The sequence below is a fragment of the Triturus cristatus genome, chromosome 2_2 (assembly GCF_964204655.1).
Source record: "Triturus cristatus chromosome 2_2, aTriCri1.1, whole genome shotgun sequence".
In the NCBI taxonomy this organism is placed as follows: Eukaryota; Metazoa; Chordata; class Amphibia; order Caudata; family Salamandridae; genus Triturus; species Triturus cristatus.
This window is the reverse complement of record NC_140582.1, coordinates 85,105,503-85,127,872: the sequence shown is the minus strand read 5'-3', so window position 1 is coordinate 85,127,872 and position 22,370 is coordinate 85,105,503. Positions and strand designations below refer to the sequence as shown.

The 22,370-nt window shown below is 43.2% G+C and overlaps 1 protein-coding gene across 1 annotated transcript in view; it reads right to left on the bottom strand.

Moving 5' to 3' along the window:
* The window catches only part of CFAP299 (cilia and flagella associated protein 299), a 1,600,143-nt gene that overhangs the window by 1,015,478 nt on the left and 562,295 nt on the right, over positions 1–22,370 (bottom strand). Inside the window, exon 3 of the mRNA XM_085643208.1 lies at positions 11,654–11,744. Coding sequence (XP_085499334.1) covers positions 11,654–11,744 — 91 coding nt within the window. The remainder of the gene's footprint in view (positions 1–11,653; positions 11,745–22,370) is intronic.

The following is a 22,370-nucleotide window of genomic DNA, read 5'->3' as shown; positions in this document are numbered from 1 at the left end:
GGAGTCTGCGATTGCCCATATCCAATCCCTGAAGGTTGGGTCGTAGTGAGTATTGGCATTTAACCACACATTTGTGATGCAGAGCAGGCTGTCTGCCATTTTGTTTTTCATACTTTTTTACTTCTGTAAGAATATTTGTATTCATGTAATAAATGTAACCCAAACTCGTTCCTATCAAAAAGTTGCCTACCTGCTTTTCCTTTAGTTTAGCTTTCTCTTGCTCCTATGACATCTGCCACCCTAGATGCTATTGACAGTATGCCTGTTTGGGTGACTGTACATTCTAGAAATGCCAAGGTTACTATGTTATTGTAGAGCCAAACACAAGACTCTGAACATTTGGTTGATGTGGCTTGATAACAAGACTGAGGATCTAATTAAAGACTGCCACTCAGCCAAGTAACTAGTAATAATAATTGACTAATGGCTGTCACTCAGGCACGTCACTGGTACTACTAACTGACCAATGGCTGCCACTCAGCCATGTCACTGGTACTGCCAACTGACCAATGGCTGCCACTCAGGCACGTCACTGGTACTACTGACTGACCAATGGCTGCCACTCAGCCATGTCACTGGTACTGCCAACTGACCAATGGCTGCCACTCAGGCACGTCACTGGTACTACTAACTGACCAATGGCTGTCACTCAGCCATGTCACTGGTACTGCTAACTGACCAATGGCTGCCACTCAGCCATGTCACTGGTACTGCTAACTGATCAATGGATGCCACTCAGCCATGTCACTGGTACTGCTAACTGGCCAATGGCTGCCACTCAGCCATGTCACTGGTACTGCTAACTGATCAATGGATGCCACTCAGCCATGTCACTGGTACTGCTAACTGATCAATGGCTGCCACTCAGCCACGTCACTGGTACAGTAACCGACTTGCACCGATAATCACATTGGAAGGATGCACCAAATCCTATGTCAAAGTGAATATAGAATTTCACACCATGCCAGATGCACAGAATCCTAGAATTGATTGACTCCTGTACTAAGTGTCTGGTCTTTGAAATAGTGGATCAGCAACACTTGATGCAATACTGAAAGAAAACATACCATTGTGCCCCCTTTCAGGTCATTGAATTATAGGCTTTGCTACATGATCTAAACGAAGAACATCAGAAAGTCAACCCGAGATGGCCCCAAGTCAATGGGAGGTTGAGAGCTTCATACACACCTCAAAAAGGCATTAGGAATAACTGAAATAGCAAGAGAAATATAGAGTGTACAATTCACACACACATAACGGTGGATGCACTGTAATACCCTACACTACACCGTGTGATGCAGCCCTGTGTTGATGTTGTTCAGGAGAGCAGTTCGAGACACATTCCCCACTCATCTATCATGGACTTCCACAGTGCCTCTAGCTCAGGACACTTAAGCAAGATGACAGTCTACAAAATATTGCATCAGCTGCAGCCCGGAAGCCCAGTCCATGTTATAAAACACTGGCTAACAAGCAGCGATTCGTGACTGTCCCCAGACTAAGTTCACAAAGCCACTTCAACAGGGGCCATGCAGGGTAACTGAAATCAATAGAGCCATGATAAGGGCTGAAAGGAACCATAAAAGTGACAGGGCATGTGTCCAGGTTCAACATTATTCCAATTATGCTTTCAGGAGGATAACGACTCCACATCACGGAAGTGCTGTCACATGAGGTAACTCTCAGCAAGAAGAGAGATGGGAAATCACTGACAGAGCGCTATGCAAAAAAAATTGGTTTACAGAAAAAGAAACAACAAAGCCAAAGTGATACAGTACTAGGCAGGAAAAAATAAATAAATAACAAAGGCACATTTTATAGCAAAATGTATATATTCCATAGCTCATCAGAGACAAAGGTGGAAAAAACAGAATAGTTACATTCGCAGCTGTAAAATTGTGTCTTACACCTTTGGCCATACCCGATTTCTAGCCAATAGCACTGTGCAAGCTAAGGCTCAAAGACCTTTATCTAAAACACGAGAAACAAAACCAAAGACTCCACCATGCAAAGAGCTGGTGACAAGGAAGTCACAACTGGCTGCAGACGTTTACTTGACAGTAAAGTGTATTGTTGCCATTAATGTATACACAGCTTTAGCCCACGGCTTTGATTTCTGCGTCTTTTGAGTAATAAGAATTGTTACTACTCAGCGCAGATGGTACTCCAAAGATTTTTAACCTCAGAAACACGTAGGCAGTGCTTAATTTGTGCCGGGACTTGCAGGTGCTGGGAACAGGCAATATTTTTGGGGTGCCGGGACTTTCGTTTATGTCATAAGACTTTGAGCCAAAACAAGAGCCACAAAGTAAGAAAATCGAGAAAAAAGGAGAAAGAAAGGAGAAAAGGGACAAAGTATATAGGTAAAAAAGACTAGGCAAGAGAGGAAGTGTAGGGTGCTGGAATTAAGAGGAATCAAGACTAGGCGCTCTTGATATTCCAGAACCTCGGAATTCAGCAGCACAGGAAGTGAGCTTCCAAGAAAATCTTTGGTCACCTGCACTTATTTTTTTTTAATATAGAGGGGCATATTTACAAGCTGGCGATAAAAAATTATCGTTGCTTTTGCGTCCGTTTTTGGCCGAAAAGCGGCGATAATTTTATCGCCTAATTAGCAAGGCCACGCTAACGCGTGAAACCTTGCTTTAGCATGGGGATTCCTAACGCCCAGCTTTGCATCTCTAATGAGATGCAAAGTGGGCGTTCCTGACCTAACATGACAGGAGAAATGTCGCTAAGCGACATTTTTCCTATCATCAAGCCCCACGCTATGAAGCATAGCGGCAGGAAAAGTAGCGATAACCCCTGTTATCGCTACTTTCCTTACACCTGCTTCAGGACTGACTTAGCCATGATATCCTATGGAAGGTGGATATCATGGCTAAGTTTGTGAGGCCCTATCAGCAAGCTAACGCCACACTACGTGAGATTATCGCTGGGTTTCCAGCGATAATCTCACATTAGGCAGTTAGCGCTAAGATTTTTATCACTGAGGAGATAAGCGTTGCTAATAGCACGCTATCTCAGCGATAAAAATCCACGTTACCTGGCGATAATTATCCTCACGCTAAGAGCGCTGAGCCATAATTATCGCCGGGTGTTGCTGATATGCCCCTAAGTTCCATGGCAACAATGGTACCTCACATTGTTTTGCATATATCAACGTTCAATTTCCTCTTGCCTTTTAGTATCAGAACGCATCCGTGGTCTCCGATGAAGCAATGAGAAGGTACGGGATTACCGCAAACCCATAGCAGTGCAAACATTTGCATCCATCTAAATTTGAAACTACAAGTACCAGAACGTATGGTACTAATTGCTGAAAAGGTATTATTGGCTAAAATAAAAACGTAAAATGAGTAGGTCCCTTTAAAAGCTACGTTCAGTAAAATATATTCGGGCACCCAAACAGGGCCAGGAGGACAGACTGCACCAATAAAATATTGTTTCTATCTCATGTTAAATGAAACTTGCAATATGGAGCTTGCACCCTTCAGATGATGGCTCATAGCTTCTTCCAGGAATATACCACCGACATTACGCACTGTCACTTATAGACACAGGTGTAGTCCTACACTAGCTCCCAGGAACTAGTGCCTTAGGCGGCACATACAAGCAGCAGTCCACCATTTTGTAATTTGATACTTTTCCCTCGAATTTGGTAATCCATTTAACTTGGCACCCAAGCCGACCGCCTAGTTAGCTCTATGGACCATATGGAATGTGACATAGTACACACGTCTACCAAATGCAGAAGTGATATGTGTGCATTACGCTATGCTTGATCCGCGTGACTCATGCAATTTCCACAGAGGAACAGGGGCACTGGGCAAACACGAGTAAAATTCAAAAGGCAATAAACTTTTGCACAATACCCTCTTTTTGTGAAAGGAAACCCCTTGTAGAAGCTGGAAAGTAGTTAAGGGGGGAAAGATCATGTCAGCACAATGCTGCTGGTCACATACAACGTAGTCTTATGTTTCACAGATATTTCAACAGAGGAAATGGGTATATTAGAACCTGCCTAATTCACAGGTTTTTCTGAGTCAGCGACAGTGGTTTCTTTGACTGACTCTGAAGGAACAAGCTGGAACTAGCCCTTTATACTAGCTTCAGTAATACAGATTTCAAAGCCAAAATAGCCTAACCTTGTGACTGTTTACATAGCCAGACTTCAGTGGGGAAAGTAAGTGTCAAAGGGTTCCCCTCCACCAAAGTCAAATCTCGGGAGACATCATTTCTGATCTACTGAGTAAGTGGAAAAGGGGTAATGTTGTCGTTTCTGTTAAATAAACCAATGAAAGTAAGAGATTCACGAAAGGCTAAAGTTTTGAAAAAATGCAACTGAGACAGTTTCCCCATCAATCCACCTGTAATGAATGCCAGAACTTATCACTAGGTACTTTAATGGTGGGCTCATTTTCTGCAATGCATGCGGGAAGTCTGTCAGAAAATCCAGGAAGGCTCGTTCCGCACAAATACAACGAGAAAGGAGCAGCTTTTCGCAGTCTCCCTACAGACACCATTAGCGGTCTGTCACTGACAGCATCTTCAGTGGCGGCTCCTCCGCTAAGGCGGAGGAGAATCGCCCCACTGCCTCGAAGCAGCAAAAAAAAGGAAAAAATAAAATGATAATAACAAATGTTATCATCATTTTATTTTGTCCTGCTGCTGTCTGCCCTTGCGTGATGGGGCAGGGTGGGGCTGAAGATCAGGGGAGGAGTGGTATAACCCTCCTAATTGCGGGATGACTGTTTGGTTGGCCCTCTTGGGCCGCACAAAACAGTCATGCACACTTTCCCTGTTCTCCATGCAGGCTGCATTACATCCTGCATGGAGAACATGCCCACCCCTACAGCCCTTGGATGAGAGCCATGTCACGGCGCTCAGACCAATCACAACGCTGCATCTTAGTGTTGTGATGGGCTGCAGGGAGAGTGGGAGCCCTGGTGCTTCTTGTTTCCTCTTTCTCACAACAAGCCAAGAAGAAGACGCAGGAAAGATGGCGGCAGAGGTAAGTGGCTTTTTTTTAAAGTAGAGGTTTACTTTTCTTAATTCTCCATCTGCATTCTTTGAAGATACATATATGTCATCAAGGTACATATATGTGGAGTAAATTAGACCTATATTTACGTATATAAACTTACCTTCAAAATATTTTGTTCATCTATATTTTGTCCATGATGTTCTCAAGTCAATATTAAGAATTTAAGAATGAATATCAACACGTCACATGAAGGCGCTTTTAACCGCCCCCGTGAGATTAAGTTGTTTGGTAGGAGAGCATCACTAATATGGAGCTTGCACCCTTCAGATGATGGCTCATAGCTTCTTCCAGGAATATACCACCGACATTGGCACTGATGGTGGAAGCGTAAATACGTAGAGACTGTGGAAACCCAATCGTGTTTAGCTGATACCAGGTTTGGGGGCCAGCTTGAAGACCTAATGCATATATCTGTTGGAGGAATCAGGACAACACAACATACAAACGAGCCGGAAAGTCGGATCAATGGAAAGCATGGAAAAATCTTGAAATTAGAAAAAACAAAAAACACCTAGGGGGACACCAGGTATCCATAGGTATAATTTAATCTCAAAACTCCCTTCCTCCATTGCCAAGAACTGCATACCCTACTGTCCAGAAGCCTCCACACTCTGCCTCTGGATTCGGATCATTCCTTGTTCTTCCACTCCAGCTCTTGAATGCCCAAACAAACCTGAGCACCACCAACCGGACATTAGCGTTCCACTTTCTTGCTTAGTCTGCTGCTTGGGTCTCACAGAGTCTGGGGCCCACAGTGAACTTCCTATCCAAGTTGTCATCATTTGCTGTTCATAAGTGACTCAACTCGCTATTTGTGTCAGGTGAAGCACAAGATCCGAGGAGTGTACAGTAGGTTAACTCTTGTGCCTATAAACTTAAGATCCTCCCTTGCCTTTGTCTAGATGAACCTCAAGGCTATGATCCTATATGTAAATCTGGACCCCCAACTTCATACAAGGCCTATAAACATCTCCTCTGTGAAGCATTCAGAATAATATTTGCACCTAAGTTCAAAATAGGTGTGGTAATCAATCCATTAAGAAGTGCAAAATCCCACCTTTGCCTCACAGAATCAGGACTGGTAGAACTGTAACCTCACAAATAGGTCCTGTGACTACAGAAATTCAAGAAGTGTGGTGGAAAAAAGGAATTGCAGTTGGCAGCTAGGAGAATGCAGTATGGAGCAAAGGTCTCAGTATAATTACATCCCTGACATTAGTTGGAAATCACATCTAGCTGGCCTGAGGTTAAAGTTAATGTCTGTAAGCTATGCTTTACTACAGATGTGTGAAATCATGCCAGATCCCTCAAATAAAACAATAATTAAAGTCTATATATGTTGAGCCTGTTAATATTGCATGAAAGTCCAGTAAAACAGGTGGAACTGTATACCAACTATGACACTTTGGGTTTCATGTACTAACATATTTCCCAGCCGCAAAGCTAACAATTTGCACAATCACCAGCCTTGGAACCATGAAATCCTGAGTAACAATTTACAAAAGGTACATCGGTTTGCCAATGGCGGTTAGCTTAAAGCCTCTGAATTACCTGTGTGCACTTGTGATAATGCATCTATCCTCGACACACTGCACATTGTTCTTATTTGCCCAAGGTTTAATACACTACGCCACAAATATATCCGGATTCTTTTGTTAGCGTTGAAATTTTAGACAAGTGAGACCAGCTCTATTGTTTTTACAACTTTTACCAACCCCCCAATGTTTGTTTTTATTTGTCATGATTTTTATCCGGTGTTTAAAGATCAAAGTGCTGAGATGTAACTGTCCTTTTTTTTTTTTGCGGCTCCCGCTTGTTGTATTCTTTATGAGATGTATTCATGTATTGTTACTTTTAAGAAATGCATTGGCAAAATCAAATAAAGTTTTAACTGACTGATTCAGTTATGTGTTTATGAGTAGCAATAAACACATTGCTATTCGTTCGTTCGTTTAATCTTTATTCGTCTATCAAAAGATAGTCATAAAAGTACATCATACAAGGAAAAAACGTGTTTTGTATATGGGTACAATCAAATTGATAAAATCATTTAATTTCTTATATTAAAACCGTACATCCAAGTTCACATTAGTACAGCACCAAAAATCAAGCCATAAAAATTACACATAAAAAATCTAATACTAATATTCTAATATTCCATGGATCATGTCATTTCCTTTCTGCTAGATACTCATAGTTTTCCTCATTTTAATAGCTTTCAGGATAAACATTGCTATTCATTCCAATCCTAAAGGAGGAAGAAGTGGGAAAGGGGTGCTCCCTCCCTCCCATGAGATTTGAAGTGTCGCTTCCTCTCACACAGTGAATGACACTGGAATATATAAATGCTTTGAAACAGCAATTGTGATCACAAACCATTGATGACATAGCAGCTCCTCAGAGGAGGTGATATTGGACTCATAAAGAGGACGCTGCCCATTGTGGGTGTCGGTACACCCAGGGGCGCTGCTTGGTCAGTAAGGTTGGGAGGGTGTGAGCTTCAGATTTCCCAACAATCATGTGACATATAATGTCAAAATACATTATAGGACAATCAGGACACGATGGGAGCGGATTTTACATTATAGGACAATCAGGACACGCCGGGAGCGGAGCTTAATAGGCAGTGGAAAGAGAGAGGAGTGCGGATTGCTCGGGGTACTTAAAACACAATAGTTTTCAAACTAATCATGTTTCAAGACAGAGATCAGGAAGAGTGTGTGTGTTTTTGTGAGTGTGGGCACGTAAAAATCCAGGTGAAATCCGACAGACACCTCACCATACGTGAATGAAAGCACCTGTGCCCAACTATTTACCATTGAATATATATTTTAACTAGAGTGTAACACCCCAAACACCCCCCTTGAAGCTACGCCCTTGGGTACACCTGTACCAGTTGAAAAAAGAAACCTATATACACATAAACTGGACTGCATCCTTTTTACTCTTCGTGGTACACGCGAGAGATCATCGCACGACATGCTAGGATGACTTCAGATGGAAACAATTTTTCATTCAAAGGAAAAAATGAAAAATAATATAGCTGTGATTTTTTTCTAGTAACACTAATTCAACACCTCCAATTGGTCTATAGTGTAAACAATTTCCACAAGTAGGAGCGAAAAGATGCATACACCATAAAACCTACAACAATCATAATTACCCCTAGCATGGGTCGGGGGAGTTGTGAATGTGGTGAGTTGTAAATCTCAAAAAAGTGATAGGTGCAAGAGTACAAATACAGGGACTTCTAACAATGTTTTTGTGATAATGTCCTTAAATGTTCTAATATGTGAAATGAAGTGGTAAATAAAGGAACATGGACCATTTTGGACAGCACGAGATTTTTTGTCTCGGCAAACAGAAAGATATCAATGATGGCTGGCTTTATTGATGTTTGATGGGAGGAAAGATATTATCTCATCAGAAGCAAAAAAATTTAACTTTGAAAACATTGTCAATTTCACTAATTTTGTGAATGGGCAATTGGGTTATTTTTTTGCATTTTACCAACCGATTGTGTGATTTTTATCAGCCAACTTTATAAACTCTGTGAAATTACACGTTTCCCTACCTCTAAAGAACTGCACAGGTTCTGCTCTTGTTACCATCTGAAATACTGGCTTACGTAAACTTTGAAAATTAAGTCCAAACACACTTGTTGCCCCACTGCGAGCAGGGCCAGTTTGGAACCAAAAGTAGCTCCGGCCCATTACTGTCTCTCTATCCATCTAATCAATTTCTGTCTCTTTCTTTCTCTCTCCCTCTGAGCACTCTCCATTCTTTCTTTCCTTCCACTCTTTTTCTTAAACTCATAACATAGAGAGTGAACACAATAAATACAATGTGCTCCTGAAGATAGCCATTGTTATAGGTTTTGGCATAAAAAACATCTAAAAGAAAGCCTGTAAGATCTTAATTTGTTCACAGTGGGTCACACCATACAATTCAAGATTGTATGCATCTTCTTCAGAGTCGATGAAGAAAAAGGGGGAGAATGTCAGCAGAAGCTTGCCTCTCATTTCAACCTGAATTGGGCCTATTGTTCGGGCAGGCTCAAGTGAGTGGTCCAATCAAATTTTAACCACAAGAATCAGGGGAGAAAAAACATCAAAGTTTTGGGCCCGTTGCTTTGAAACAACCATACCCAAATCTGAGGGGTCGATCCAGTCCACTAGCCTTCAATGGAGCAAAGGCACATCAATTCAAGGAAGCAGTTGGCTCTCTCTATTACATCGCTGAGCCCACCTCTCCCCCTTCAAGAGGAAGCAGGGCCCGAGAAGCTACGATCAGGAACCCACACACGTTTTTAACCCAACCAGGTTCGATACACCCTCAGAAGCAAAGCCCTGATCCCAGGCACTCATCAGTGGAGGCCCATCATGAAAAACAAAGGTAAGTCCCAGCAATTATACTTTTAGGGCTGTGCTGAGGGGGAGAAGAGACCACTATTAAAGAAAGTATACCCACTTCACCTGTATTTCTTCTTGCATGCCTAACACGTGCTATTTGTTCTGATCCCCAAAGGGAATTATTCTACATATGCATTATCTTTTTACAAAACCATGCTTATTCTATTTTCTCAAATGTTAGCTTATTCATTAATCTCAAAGGGCATATCTCATTAGAGAGTCTACAGGTACATTTTAACAATTCCTTCCATGTACAGCGACAAAAACTATTTATCACAATACAGAAAATATTATTGTTTTTTCCATAAAAGAAAAGAAGGCAAAGATACAAAAATAGCCTCACACAACAATCCACTCACTCACACACACATCCAAAATCAGTAACTCCCATACGTTACATTCATAACATATCCCAGCATACTACACATAGACTGAACAGACACCAATGGAAAAAACAGATTTTATTTTTATCCTTTGAAATATTGTGGGCTGGGATTACTTTCCCAAATACGGTCAGTGGAGGACCCCACTCCTCAGGAGTACCAAGTGTTCAGAAATCAATCTCTTGCTAATCTACAAAACCTCTAACAAAACCTCTAACTGAATGCAAACATCCAGTGGGCTTTGGGAAAGACATCAGAACACAGAAGATACAGTCGGATTTGTGTTCACTGCTAATACTGTGAAATGGTTCTGTCATGTTAACTTGGAATTAAGAGGTTTCTAGACCCTACTCGCATCAGCTGCTGTCTGCCTGAGAGATATGAAAATGACACTATCGCTGCTGATAGAAGAAGCAGTTGACTTCAACAGCAAAAAGTGCAAAGTCAGGATGTATCTGGCGAGTAATCGAAAGAGAAATCAGAACCTGGTGGCTTGGAAGGTCTGTTCCAAGTGCCAAAGGTATTAGATATATCAACCAACGTCTGTGCCAAGAGCCGAAGGTATTAGATATATCAACCAACGTCTGTGCCAAGAGCCAAAGGTATTTGATATATCAACCAACGTCTGTGCCAAGAGCCGTAGGTAGTAGATATGTAAACCAAAGTCTGTGCCAAGAGCCGAAGGTATTAGATATATTAACCAACGTCTGTGCCAAGAGACGTAGGTATTAGATATATCAACCAACGCCTGTGCCAAGAGCCGAAGGTATTAGATATATCAACCAACGTCTGTGCCAAAAGCCAAAGGTATTAGATATATCAACCAACGTCTGTGCCAAGAGCCGTAGGTATTAGATATATCAGCCAACGTTTGTGCCAAGAGCCGTAGGTAGTAGATATGTAAACCAAAGTCTGTGCCAAGAGCCGAAGGTATTAGATATATCAACCAACGTCTGTGCCAAGAGACGTAGGTATTAGATATATCAACCAACGTCTGTGCCAAGAGCCAAAGGTATTGGATATATCAACCAACGTCTGTGCCAAGAGCCGTAGGTATTAGATATATCAACCAACGTTTGTGCCAAGAGCCGTAGGTATTAGATATATCAACCAACGTCTGTGCCAAGAGCCGAAGGCATTAGCAACTACTGTATTTGCCAAATATCAACCAACGTCTGTGCTAAGAGCCGAAGTCATTAGCAACTACTGTATTTGCCAAATATCAACCAACTATAACAACAACTCGACTTTTGCAGTTTACAAACTTTTATGCTTTCCCAAAGCTGCATACTACAGTCAAAAGCAAGTTCAGATTATATTCGGCTTATTTCTTTTAGTAGTTTGGTCTCACGTTGAATAAACTATATTGTGTCTTTATTATTAGCACCACCAATAGACAATAGTAAATTACTGAATGGATACACATATTTACACAGTGAAGCACCTTTGTCGTTTAACAGCTTTGTCACAAATTCCGCAGCGAACAATTGTTTCCTCACATAATTGCTGGTTTTACAGTGCATTCACATTCATAGTTATACTCAATTTTAAACATAGAACCTTAATAAAAAAAATAAACAGAAATCTGCCAAGCCAATCAGCCTGCAGCCATCAACACAGACCATTGGCCCAACGAAATTTGAGGGGGGCCCTCTGCAATTTACATCGAAGCCCCCCTCCCCAGTCAGGAGCTCTCAGGCTAGGGCCCCCCAACCATGCACAGTGCCGGAGGCACCCCCTGGAGCACGAGGCCCGTTACGCCACTGACACAAACATCACCAGGCCACAACAGCCGTTCTTTGGGTACTCACAGACAATTTCCCACTGCGGTTGGCTTCTTCACGATGGGCTAATGCGACATGGAAGTTATCCTTCAGTTCTTTCCCTGCACTTGCCAGGACCCTATGAAACAGAAGAACAGTTCAAGTGATTAAAACTTTGCACCCACGTACATTACATTATCGCAACTGCACGTTGCACCGCCTGCACCGTTAACTGCCAATCATAACTCACAATATATTACAAAGGATGGACCTCTGCATCACTATTAGTAGGCAAGTATCTCATTACTATTTTAAAAATATGGAAATCTTAAAGTATATATGCTACATGCATTGCCTGCAGTTCTCAGTGATTCAAGCGCATAATATATGGGTAATGTGATCATGAGTGCAATGGGGCTGGGTCAGTGAGAGTGGGCGGGGTCAGAACCATGGCTAAAAAGAGCAAAATATTCTTTAACAATTTTTGTGGCATTTCACCTAAATACAGTGGTCGGAGTGGGGGATAAAGTAGGGGAACTGTGGGCGGAGAATCAGAGGGCAGGAATAACCCGAGGATTGGATCAGTCGGTGGAACCAGAGGTGTGGCCTGAATGCACAAAACAGCCCAATTTTTAGTATTTGTTTGGCATTTCACTGACCAGTTACAGCTTATTATTTTCTTTATTTCAACCAATGGATATGCATGAATATTTAAGGTTTAATATGAGTTAGTGACATAAAAATACATTCACAAAGTGGGATATGCTTCCAATCACAGAATGTTCAAAATGCACTGAAAAGTAAAATCACTAGCCATTTGTCTCCAAGCAATGGAGTTTCTGTCATGAGCACTTCTCCTTTTTTCCACAAGAGCAGTTCAAACATGAATTGCAAAATATCCTAGTTTGCACATTTTTTCTATATAATTATGGCTCTGCCTTATTTGACACCTAACACAACATCTGCTACATAATCTGACAATTTTAACTAATAAATTGTTTGTAGCTCAAACGAATCAAAAGTTATTAAAAAAATGTGACTTGTGTTGCTGTGAAGTGGACGGCCCTTCGCAAAGGTTGACTGATCACCTTTCTCACTGCTGTATTTGTATGTTACACTGGTACTAATAAGGCAAAATCTTTCCAGAGACTGTTAGCATGTGTAAAATGTCAAAATAAGTAAAGTATCAGAAAATATACTGCATTACGCTGCAGACTTTTTGTTATTGCATAATTTAGTCAACACTGCTGCATAATTTTGTCTTCCATTGCTACATAATTCCAGTGGCCCCAAAGCAGACAGAACATGTTAAAAGTGCTTGTACATGAAGCAGAGATACTGTGAAGTGTGCAAACTTAGTTTGGTGTGCGTGCAAACCCTGGTGAGTTGCAGCTACTACTGCTGAAACAAGGCCAATGGAGGTACCAAAGGGTGAGGCAGACTAGCCTCAAGAGCAGGGCTGGCTTTAGCGCACCCAATGTTTGTTGGTGCCCCCCAATGACCACCCCTGCCACAGATTCCCTCACTACCACCCTTTAACAGTGCCCCTCAAGTCTCCATAACTACACTCTCTCTCAGATGCATTTAATTTGATTTCCAGCGCCGCTTATACCAGTGTAGAGTGTCAGAGCACTTTACATCACATACACTACACAGAGACAATCAATTATGCGTGTGTAAATCCCTGTATAGGAAATGTTACATAAGGCAAAAGACTACAAGGTGTAAGAGTCACATGACAAGCATACTAGTAGGCAATATAGTTCAATAGTGATTAGTCTGGAGAAACATAAATTGAGAATTTCAAACGTATTACCATGGTTTGGGGGTTCTCTTTAATAATCAGAATTGATTTCCATCTGAATGAACACCCTTTGCAACATTAGGATAATCAAAGACAGGGGGAAAAGCCATAACACTCTAATTTATACCTTGCTGTTTGCATGCATCTCTTAGATGACAGTTAATAGCTCATTGTTCTATGTTAGGATTGTAACTTATAAACTGCACGTGCACTTTGTGATCTGCATGGTACATGTTCTTTGCAGCAGGCACATTAACCCTCTGTGCTACCTTTCCATGAGTCAAAACTTCCACTAGACAAAACTCTGATCTCTATCTCTAGGAAGAACATTAATCACCAGAGTTATCTTGCCATTTTTAGTGTTTCCAAAAATTGCTGGAGGCCAGGAAGGAGGCAGCAAGTGCTTTTAAGACCATAATATACTTGCAAACACAACACCCCCACCCAAAGTCAGCACCCGGTGCCGTCACAGCGGTCACAATGCCCTAGAGCCGGCCCTTCTCAAGAGTCCTGTGACGTCAGTTACAGAGTCACTGTTGCTTTAGGGTGTGCTGCTTCGTAGGTCTACCTGCAAGACTGGAGGTGAACTTCAGTATGGATTGTGGTGGACAGGCCTTCAAGGTTAACCCACACTTGCCACCGCAAGGGTCCACCTGCTAGTGCTAAGACACGAGGGCTTCTAAGGTCTTGCGGGGTCTTCTAAGGTCTAGCATGGGATATGCTCCCTCAAGAGAGTGGTCTGGGGGACTGGTCATGAAGGCTGAACCCGGTTCCTCCGTTCCAAATTCGGCAGCTCTGACCATAGTGCCACATCCTCTCCCCCACTGAACATCATACTGCCCCACTGAGAGAAACTCACACTGCCTTCAACCACAACCCAATTGTGCCCCTCTATAAACACCTGGATGCGACTCAATTCAAATCACTCACTAGACAAGAGCAAAATGCTGCCTTAAAAAAAAAGTACCAACATCCTGGAAAAAGCAAACACTCATAGTCAATGCAAGATTAAGTAAAGCATGTGAAATGTAAGCAGGAACATGGTTACCGTAATGCTTTTACAATCACTATTCAGAAGTTAGTGAGTGCTTTTGCCTGAAAAGTTAAAGACATGACTACAGGGCTGTAAGGGACTCATTTCTATGTCTATTGCTTATATCCTTACAAAACGTAAGTAGAATGGTTTAAAAAGACCACATCCCTGAACACAGAGCTGTGGTACACATTTTGTTTACCAATCCACCCATCAAACAGGCATTGCAGTACGTCCAGGAGTGGTGCACTTCCCCATCCGAGGAAAACAATGTTGTTCAAAGAAAGACAAGAGAACAAAAGTAGTGCTTCACTGGTAAACTCTGTAAAGTGACGCTAATGTGTTTGGGTGTGAATAAAATCAATCTGGCCACTTTGCGACCACTTTGTCTTGTTTATTTAGTTTTTTATTTTTCATATTTTGAACTTTAATTCCCGAGGCTGCAATGTGAAAAACAAAAATGTCAGAAAAAGACAACAAAGGTGTTTTTATTTTTTTGGATCCATTTCACAGGGGAACAAAATCAAGAAAGGAGGAAAGAGAGGGTGGGAACCCTTTCTTGAAGTCACGGTTTTCAGTAAGTGAGGAGGGGTGCGAGACAGAAAGTGAGAGAAGAAGAGGAAGAAAGAGAGGAGGGCAGCTGCCAGCGGCAGAGCAGAAGTGGACACTGTCATGGTGGAACATGGTTTCCGGCGGTCCCATAGTACAGAGTCAGCTCTTACTGTTGTGTTAAACAATATCCGTATGGAGGTGGACCAGGGCCATACTACTTTTCTGGTCCTATTAGACCTTACAGCAGCTTTTGACACCCTATCCCCGGTGACCTTGACAGCTCGCTTGAGGGAGATTGGGGTTGAGGGATCGGCTCTGAGCCTTCTGGCTTCTCTCTTGGATCAGAGAGAACAGAGGGTCAAACTAGGCGAATTTTTATCTCCATCCCTGCCTGTTCATTGTGGGGTCCCACAGGGTTCGGCCCTCAGCCCTACCCTTTTTAATATCTATGTGGCCCCACTTGCCAAGTTAATAAGATCCTATGGGATGGAGGTGGTCTCCTATGCAGACGATACCCAGATCATGGTGTCCCTCTCACACCCGGACGATTCCTCTGCTCTCAGATTTAGAAACTGCATGGAGGCAGTTTCTAAATGGATGATTTGTAACTCCCTAAAGCTGAATGGAGAGAAAACGGAGGTTCTTGTCTTTGGTGGTGGGAGTGACCTATGGTCTGATAAGTGGTGGCCCCCCTCCTTGGGAATGTGTCCCTCTCCCACTCACTCAGCTCGTAATCTGGGGGTCCTGATTGATCCTTCACTCTCTATGTACCTACAGGTAAATAGAACGGTGTTGACCTGCTGGGGCATCATCAAAATCCTAAGAAAAATAAAATACTGTCTTGCTCCCTCTGCACGCAAACAAGTAGTTATAGCCCTGGTGTCCTCACGTCTTGACTATTGTAATGCTCTTTACTCGGGTCTAGACAAGGGTTTGGTGCAGCGACTGCAAACTGTTCAGAATGCGGCTGCCAAATTTGTAACGGACGTCCCTAGGCTCTCCTCCGCCACTGCTGTCAGGAAAAGCCTACACTGGCTTCCTATTTCGGCTAGGATCACCTTTAAGATCCTTAGTCTAACATATGGGACAATACTAGGTCAAGGAGCGAGAGGAATCAATGATCTCTTAGTTCCCTATGTCCCCACCAGAAATCTTCGGTCCTCAGATAAGAAACTGTTATTGGTACCTCGTTTCAGGAGAACCAGGTGGGGAGGAAGGGCTTTTTCCTATCTGGCGCCCAAGCTCTGGAATGCTCTCCCTATGGAAATTAGAGCTCAACCATCAGTCCCCTTGTTCAGGAAAGCGTTAAAGACCTGGCTATTTGTTATGGCATATCCGTGAGCTGGCCTCTGTGTTCTGATCTTATTGGTAGGCGCCTTGATGCCTTCGGGCTTAGTTTGCGCGATATAAATTGCTTTTCATTCATTCATTCATTCTGTCCTTGTCTTCTCTGGGCAGGAAGGAAGAGACAGAGTTCTTTTCCTTCTCTGCCCGCCACGCCCATCCCCAAACGGCCACGGATGCCGAGCCTTCTCTGCAGGCCTTGGCTATTTCTGCCCTCCTGGGACGAATGTTTAAAATAAAAAAGTAGGGGAACGGAATCCATTGAATAATAGAAGTAGGGGCACGCCGTGCCCTGCCGATCCCGCCCACTTCGACCACTGCCTAAATATGATGTACACACCTAAAATGAAATGTAAATGCTAATCAAACTAATCTCTGGGAATTTCTTTGTTCTGCGTGGAAAGCTCAGCTAGTTAATGCGTTCCCTTCAGATCAGAGGTGTAACACAAGCCCCTGCAGCCCCTGCGGTGCAGAGCCCCCCTCCTTTCAGCCCAAGGCCTATGAATATCAGTGACGTATGGGAGACTTAGGGGCCCCACTTCATATTCTGCAGGAGAGTCTGCTCATTTTGAATTATGCCAATGATTGAGATGTCTGTGTGCCTAGCTGGAGGATCACTGATTTGGGTCTTGGTAGGTGAACTGGGAAATATTGACATGTATACTTACAGTGCTATGAAGTTGCAGCCAGTATCAGAAAGCACTGTGTATATGTAACTCAATAGTTTAAAAATGAATTGCACACGGTATAAAATAGAATGCTGAAGCCTTAAAAATGAATCACACGCAGTAGAGCAGAGGCTACTCCAAAACATGAAAACTGCTACAGTGTTTAGGTGCTTACCGTGCTTTCGGAAGTTATCTTTTAACCCCTTCACTGTGGCGCGAATTCCGCCGCAGCGCTGGGGGGGGTTTGGGGGGTTTGCGGCGCCGCTATGCTCATGACGGAACCACGCCGTCATGAGTCACGGGCGAGCTGTGCTCATGACGGAGTGGTTCCGTCATGACTCCACCCACTTGCGCTAATCGCCCGCACAGGCGGGGAATTAGCGCCGCGTGGGGGAGCGGCCGCCAACGGCCGCAGCATGACGGAACCACTCCGTCATGAGCACACGGCGCCCGTAGCCCATGACGGAGTGGTTCCGTCAAGGGCATGCAAGGGGTTAAGTAATATCAATCAGGCTCTACCTAGTGCAAGCCCGGTTTTATAGGTGTAAATCAAAATGAAACATTCCATAAGTGGTTACTGGCAAAATGAATAACTTTGTGTCACCATGAAGCTGAAAATGGCGCCATCAATTAAAGCCTGTACTGGCTCCCAAGCAGCCTTTAGATTTGCTGATTAACCAGTTGCACACATTTACTTTTCTTTCAGGGAGTGGCCATCCTGTAGAGAAGGCATGTCTTTACCTGCCTGTCCCAGTGCAGGAGAACCCTCTTTCCCCTTCTGCCTGGGAAAACCCAAGGGCTACAGTTAACATTTGTGAAAAGTATGGGAGCGGTTTTGGTGAAATAAAAAAAAAAACTTGGGAATGTAACCCCAATAGATCCCGCTCACTTCACCCTCTCGTGACGAAGAACCTCTCATGCACATGAACAAGTTTGTGTCACCTAAATGTAACAATATTGCATCTCAACTAGTAGTCTAACTCCAATATTAACCACAAGATAATATATTTCACATAGAGCAAAAACTCACGGTTCATCCTAGAGCATGAATGGACTAGAACAAAATGGACGGTTGCCTGGAAGACCGTCTAGCCTGCTCTACAACTTCCGCACATACAGCCTGCAATATCAGTTGGTGAAAAAGTACAGATCAAGGTCAGTGAAATCACATCCCGATCAGGGCCGGACTGGCTGTACCGTGCACCGGGCGTTTCCCCTGCAGGCTGGAAGGATGGGAACCAGTTTTCCAGCAGTGGGGGCCAGTTTTGTTACTGAGGGCCGGTTTTGCAGCAGTGCTGCAATATCAGCCCACTGTAACAGGAGCAGCAAGCAAGCATTTCCAGCCTCCCGGGGCCAGGCAAGGGCTGATCCGAGAAAATTGCCTGGGCTGTTTTGGCTTACCAGTCCGGCCGTGATCCCGATTCATGAACATGAACCAGACTTGTCTTCGTTTCTGTGATACTGTGGCGCTGATTATGAGAACAAAGCTAAATTCGGGTTCCTGCACAAACAGGAGTTTAGACACTAGCCAGCAACGCAGTCATTACCACACCTTCCCACCCCTAGCACATTATTCCCCTGGTAAATATCAACAGGTGTAATCACCTGAAATTATTAATTTCACATGTAATTCCCCATTTTCAGAGCATCAGGTCTGAATATGAGGCATTTACTGCCTTTAGTATATACCTAACCCCATTCTAATTTATGCAGAATCATTGGGGTGTTCAACTTGAATATCATGTGATGTGCCAAAATATCAAGGACTGGATTATCGACAAGGTACGGATATAGGGTTGCTATACTTAAAACTCCATCTACATGTTCCTTGATGATATGTATTTGGTATGTACATGTTTAGTTAAGAATAGTAAAACTTTACTTAGCTATATACACTTATCTTCTTGATGTTTTGGTTCTCGATATTTAGGTCTTGATATTTTGATCCCACATTATATTTCCCTTGTTATTTTGGTATATAATTGTCTGATGATATGTTATATGTTTTCTCATTTATAAAGCGCAATGGGGTCCCGTACTAAGATTCCACACTTCAACACTGACCAGAACAGACCTCCTAACAGAAAAAAGATATTACAATTGTCTAAAAAAACACGTTTTTAGTTTCTTCTGGAAGATCGTTGCAGACCATTCCTGCCTTAGCTGGACATGGAGAGAGTTCCACAGTTTTGCGGCTTGATAGCTGAGGGAGAAACCTCCCATGAATGCACTGGTTATCCTAGGGACTATAGCTAGTGCGGCACCCTACATCCTCAAACAGCGATGAGGATGGTAGCATTTGATCAGGGGGTTTAGGTAACAGGGGCACCTCAAGTCCATAATCGTGTAGCAAAATCAAAGTGCTTTAAAATAAATTATTTCCCTCATTTGGAGCCAGTGTAGGTGTCTCAGGGCAGAACCCATAGGGGAGAACCTAGGGACGTTAAGCAGCATTCTAGTGGCAGCATTCTGAACACATTGGAGAGCTCACATACTGCCCTGGGTAGCCCCAAGAAACAGAACATTGCAGTAGTCCAACCTGGACACCAGTAAGGCTTGGACCACTGTCTTTTTGTCCGCGTCCTGGAGTAATCTCAGGATATTACGAAGCATCTTTAGGATGCTAAAACAGACCCCTACAAGGTTGACTATCTGATGATCAAAAGCGAGATTATTGTCAAACCAAATTCCTAAATTTTTCATTTTAGTTTTGGGGGTTTGGATAGGTCCCAGGACATCTGGCCACCATGTGGTGGACCAGATAGAGGGCTGTGGATTGATGGTCTTGACAAACATCAGTTTTACAGTTTCCAAATGAAATTTTCTATTTAAACCTTTCTCCTGCATGAAAATATTACGTGAATAAGCATAGGCGCATAAAGAAAAGAAATTGCACAAAACCCTACAATTAGAATTATGAAGGACTGATGGAGTTCTAATTCATTGAGCTAGCTTCACGGGTAGACCAAGACCTAAGGCTTGACTGTAGATCAAGCAGATTGGCAGACAGGGGAGGCACTGCTTGAGTGCCTACGACCACAGCGTTTAAGGGCTTTGCAGAAAACGCTCTCCGCCTCTAATGCAATTTTCTGCAGGAATGGCTTCTTCCTCCCAAATCATTAGGGACACTGTTTCCAGTGCTGAGTGCTTGTGTGATTGCCTAAATGCATTCTGGGTGTTATAGTCTTGCTAATTACTTTCACACATCTGAAAACGGTGATCTGTAAGTGAAAAGTTCAGGACTGGAGACAGTGACTGTAATTATGTGGAGTGAGTTTGTCACCTTAACTTGCAATCAAACAGAAGCTTAAAGGCCTGAATTGTTTTCCAATCAAACCATTAATCAATCCATATGTTTGGTTTACTGATGTCATTTTTAGAGCAGGTTATATCAGTGGCGGCTCGCAGAGGGAGTGCTGCGGGGTGGTGGGGGCGGGGAGGGGCAGGGTGGGGGGTAGTGGAGTCGGACATACGACGGCAAGGAGTAAAGTAAGTAAATAAATGAAACTATTTACCTTGCGCTCGCTGCATCGCCAATTCTCCAATGCAGCGAGCGCAAGGTAAATAGTTGTATTTATTTATTTACTTACTTTACTCCTTGCCGTCGTATGCCTGACTCCACTACCCCCCTACGCTGCCCCTCCCCCGCCTCACCGCCCCTCCCCCGCCTCACCGCCCCGCAGCACTCCCTCTGCGAGCCACCACTGGGTAATATAGTTGCAGGCTTTTTTTTGTTTTTTAGCTGGAGTTGCAAAAAAATCACATAAATGAATGCAGTGTTCTCGGAACTCAAACAACTCAGCAGGAAGAGATGTGTGATAAAAACCCAAGCACTTCAGAGATGCACCAGAATTGGACTTCAAACAACGGCGCAGTCAACAGAGCTTCAATTGGGAGATTGTTGGTTTCTGCGTGTGGTTTCAAAATCAATGTTTGTTTCCTAACTTTCCATTGCTAAAATAGCACTACTGTGAACAATCGCCATGTGAATCTGTAGCACATGGCGTACAGCACCAAGGGTGACCGCGCTAAGGTTGCTGCTTTCGGTGATTAGAAAAAATATAAAACATTGGAATGGGTTGTCTCCACTACAACTTTCACACATTATTATACATGTAAAATACATATATTAAATCACTTTACGTCAACATTTAACTTTTATTAGTTTTTTAAACTTTAATTAATTTTTCAAGATTTCCCTATACTTTACCCCAGGGAGGTCTGTACAGTTTGCACGGGTCTTTACGAAGTGTGCGGAACATAAAATGCAGTTGTAAAGTCACTACTAATGGTGACTTTACATTTTACTGGCATGCAATTCTACACTTTAGAGTAATTTTACACTAATAAATGTTGAATCGTCAAAAGTACTCAAAAGCATAAGGGTAAACTTAAGCAAATAGATTTACTCACATGTAAGTTTACCTTTGTGAACAGGCCAGTAAGAATTCTAATGTCAGTGTCACCTAACAATCTTTTGTAAACTATAATCACTGTATTTTAATGTTTATTTGTGTGTGCTACAGGATGTAAAATGGGATGAAACTGAAATTATTTCGCTAGTTTAACCACATCCCTGCTCATGACGGAACCACTCCGTCATGAGCCACGGGCGCCGTGTGCTCATGACGGAGTGGTTCCGTCATGCTGCGGCCGTTAGCGGCCGCTCCGGCCACGCGGCACTGATTCCCCGCCTGTGCAGGCGAACAATGCAAGTGGGCAGAGTCGTGACGGAACCACTCCGTCATGAGCACAGCGCGCCCGTGGCTCATGACGGAGTGGTTCCGTCACGAGCATGGCGGCGCCGCGCTGCCCCCAAACCCCCCCAGCGCCGCGGCGGAATTCGTGCCGCGGCGAAGGGGTTATACAGATGGCAGAACATATACTTTCATCAATTAGATCCTGGTTTAATACTGAAATTCTGTGACCTAGTAATTATCACAATCAACCAAGTAAAATTCCAATTGGGGTTACAAGACCTGTCTCAAGAGCTGTGTCAAATAAGCTGCTGCTCTCTTCTCTCTTCCCACTGAGAGTTGCCCATAATTTCACAAACAAATGCACCACAATTGGTAAGAATTGCCAGCCTTGCCACACAGCTAGCAGCTAGGGTAGCCTGCACCATCTTTTTGAAACCTGAGCAGATCTGATACATAATGGTAAAGCCATGTAAGGATGCTTAAGAAGGTCTACAGTTTAAAGCGCTTTAATTCTATCGGCATTCAAAAGCGCTAGAATGCAGTGAGCACTATAACATGGTTACACTCAGATTTAAGCGTTCAACCAACAAGGGGGCATATCAGCAAGGGCCGGCGATAATTATCGCTCAGCGCTCTTAGCGTGAGAATAATTATCGCCGGCCAA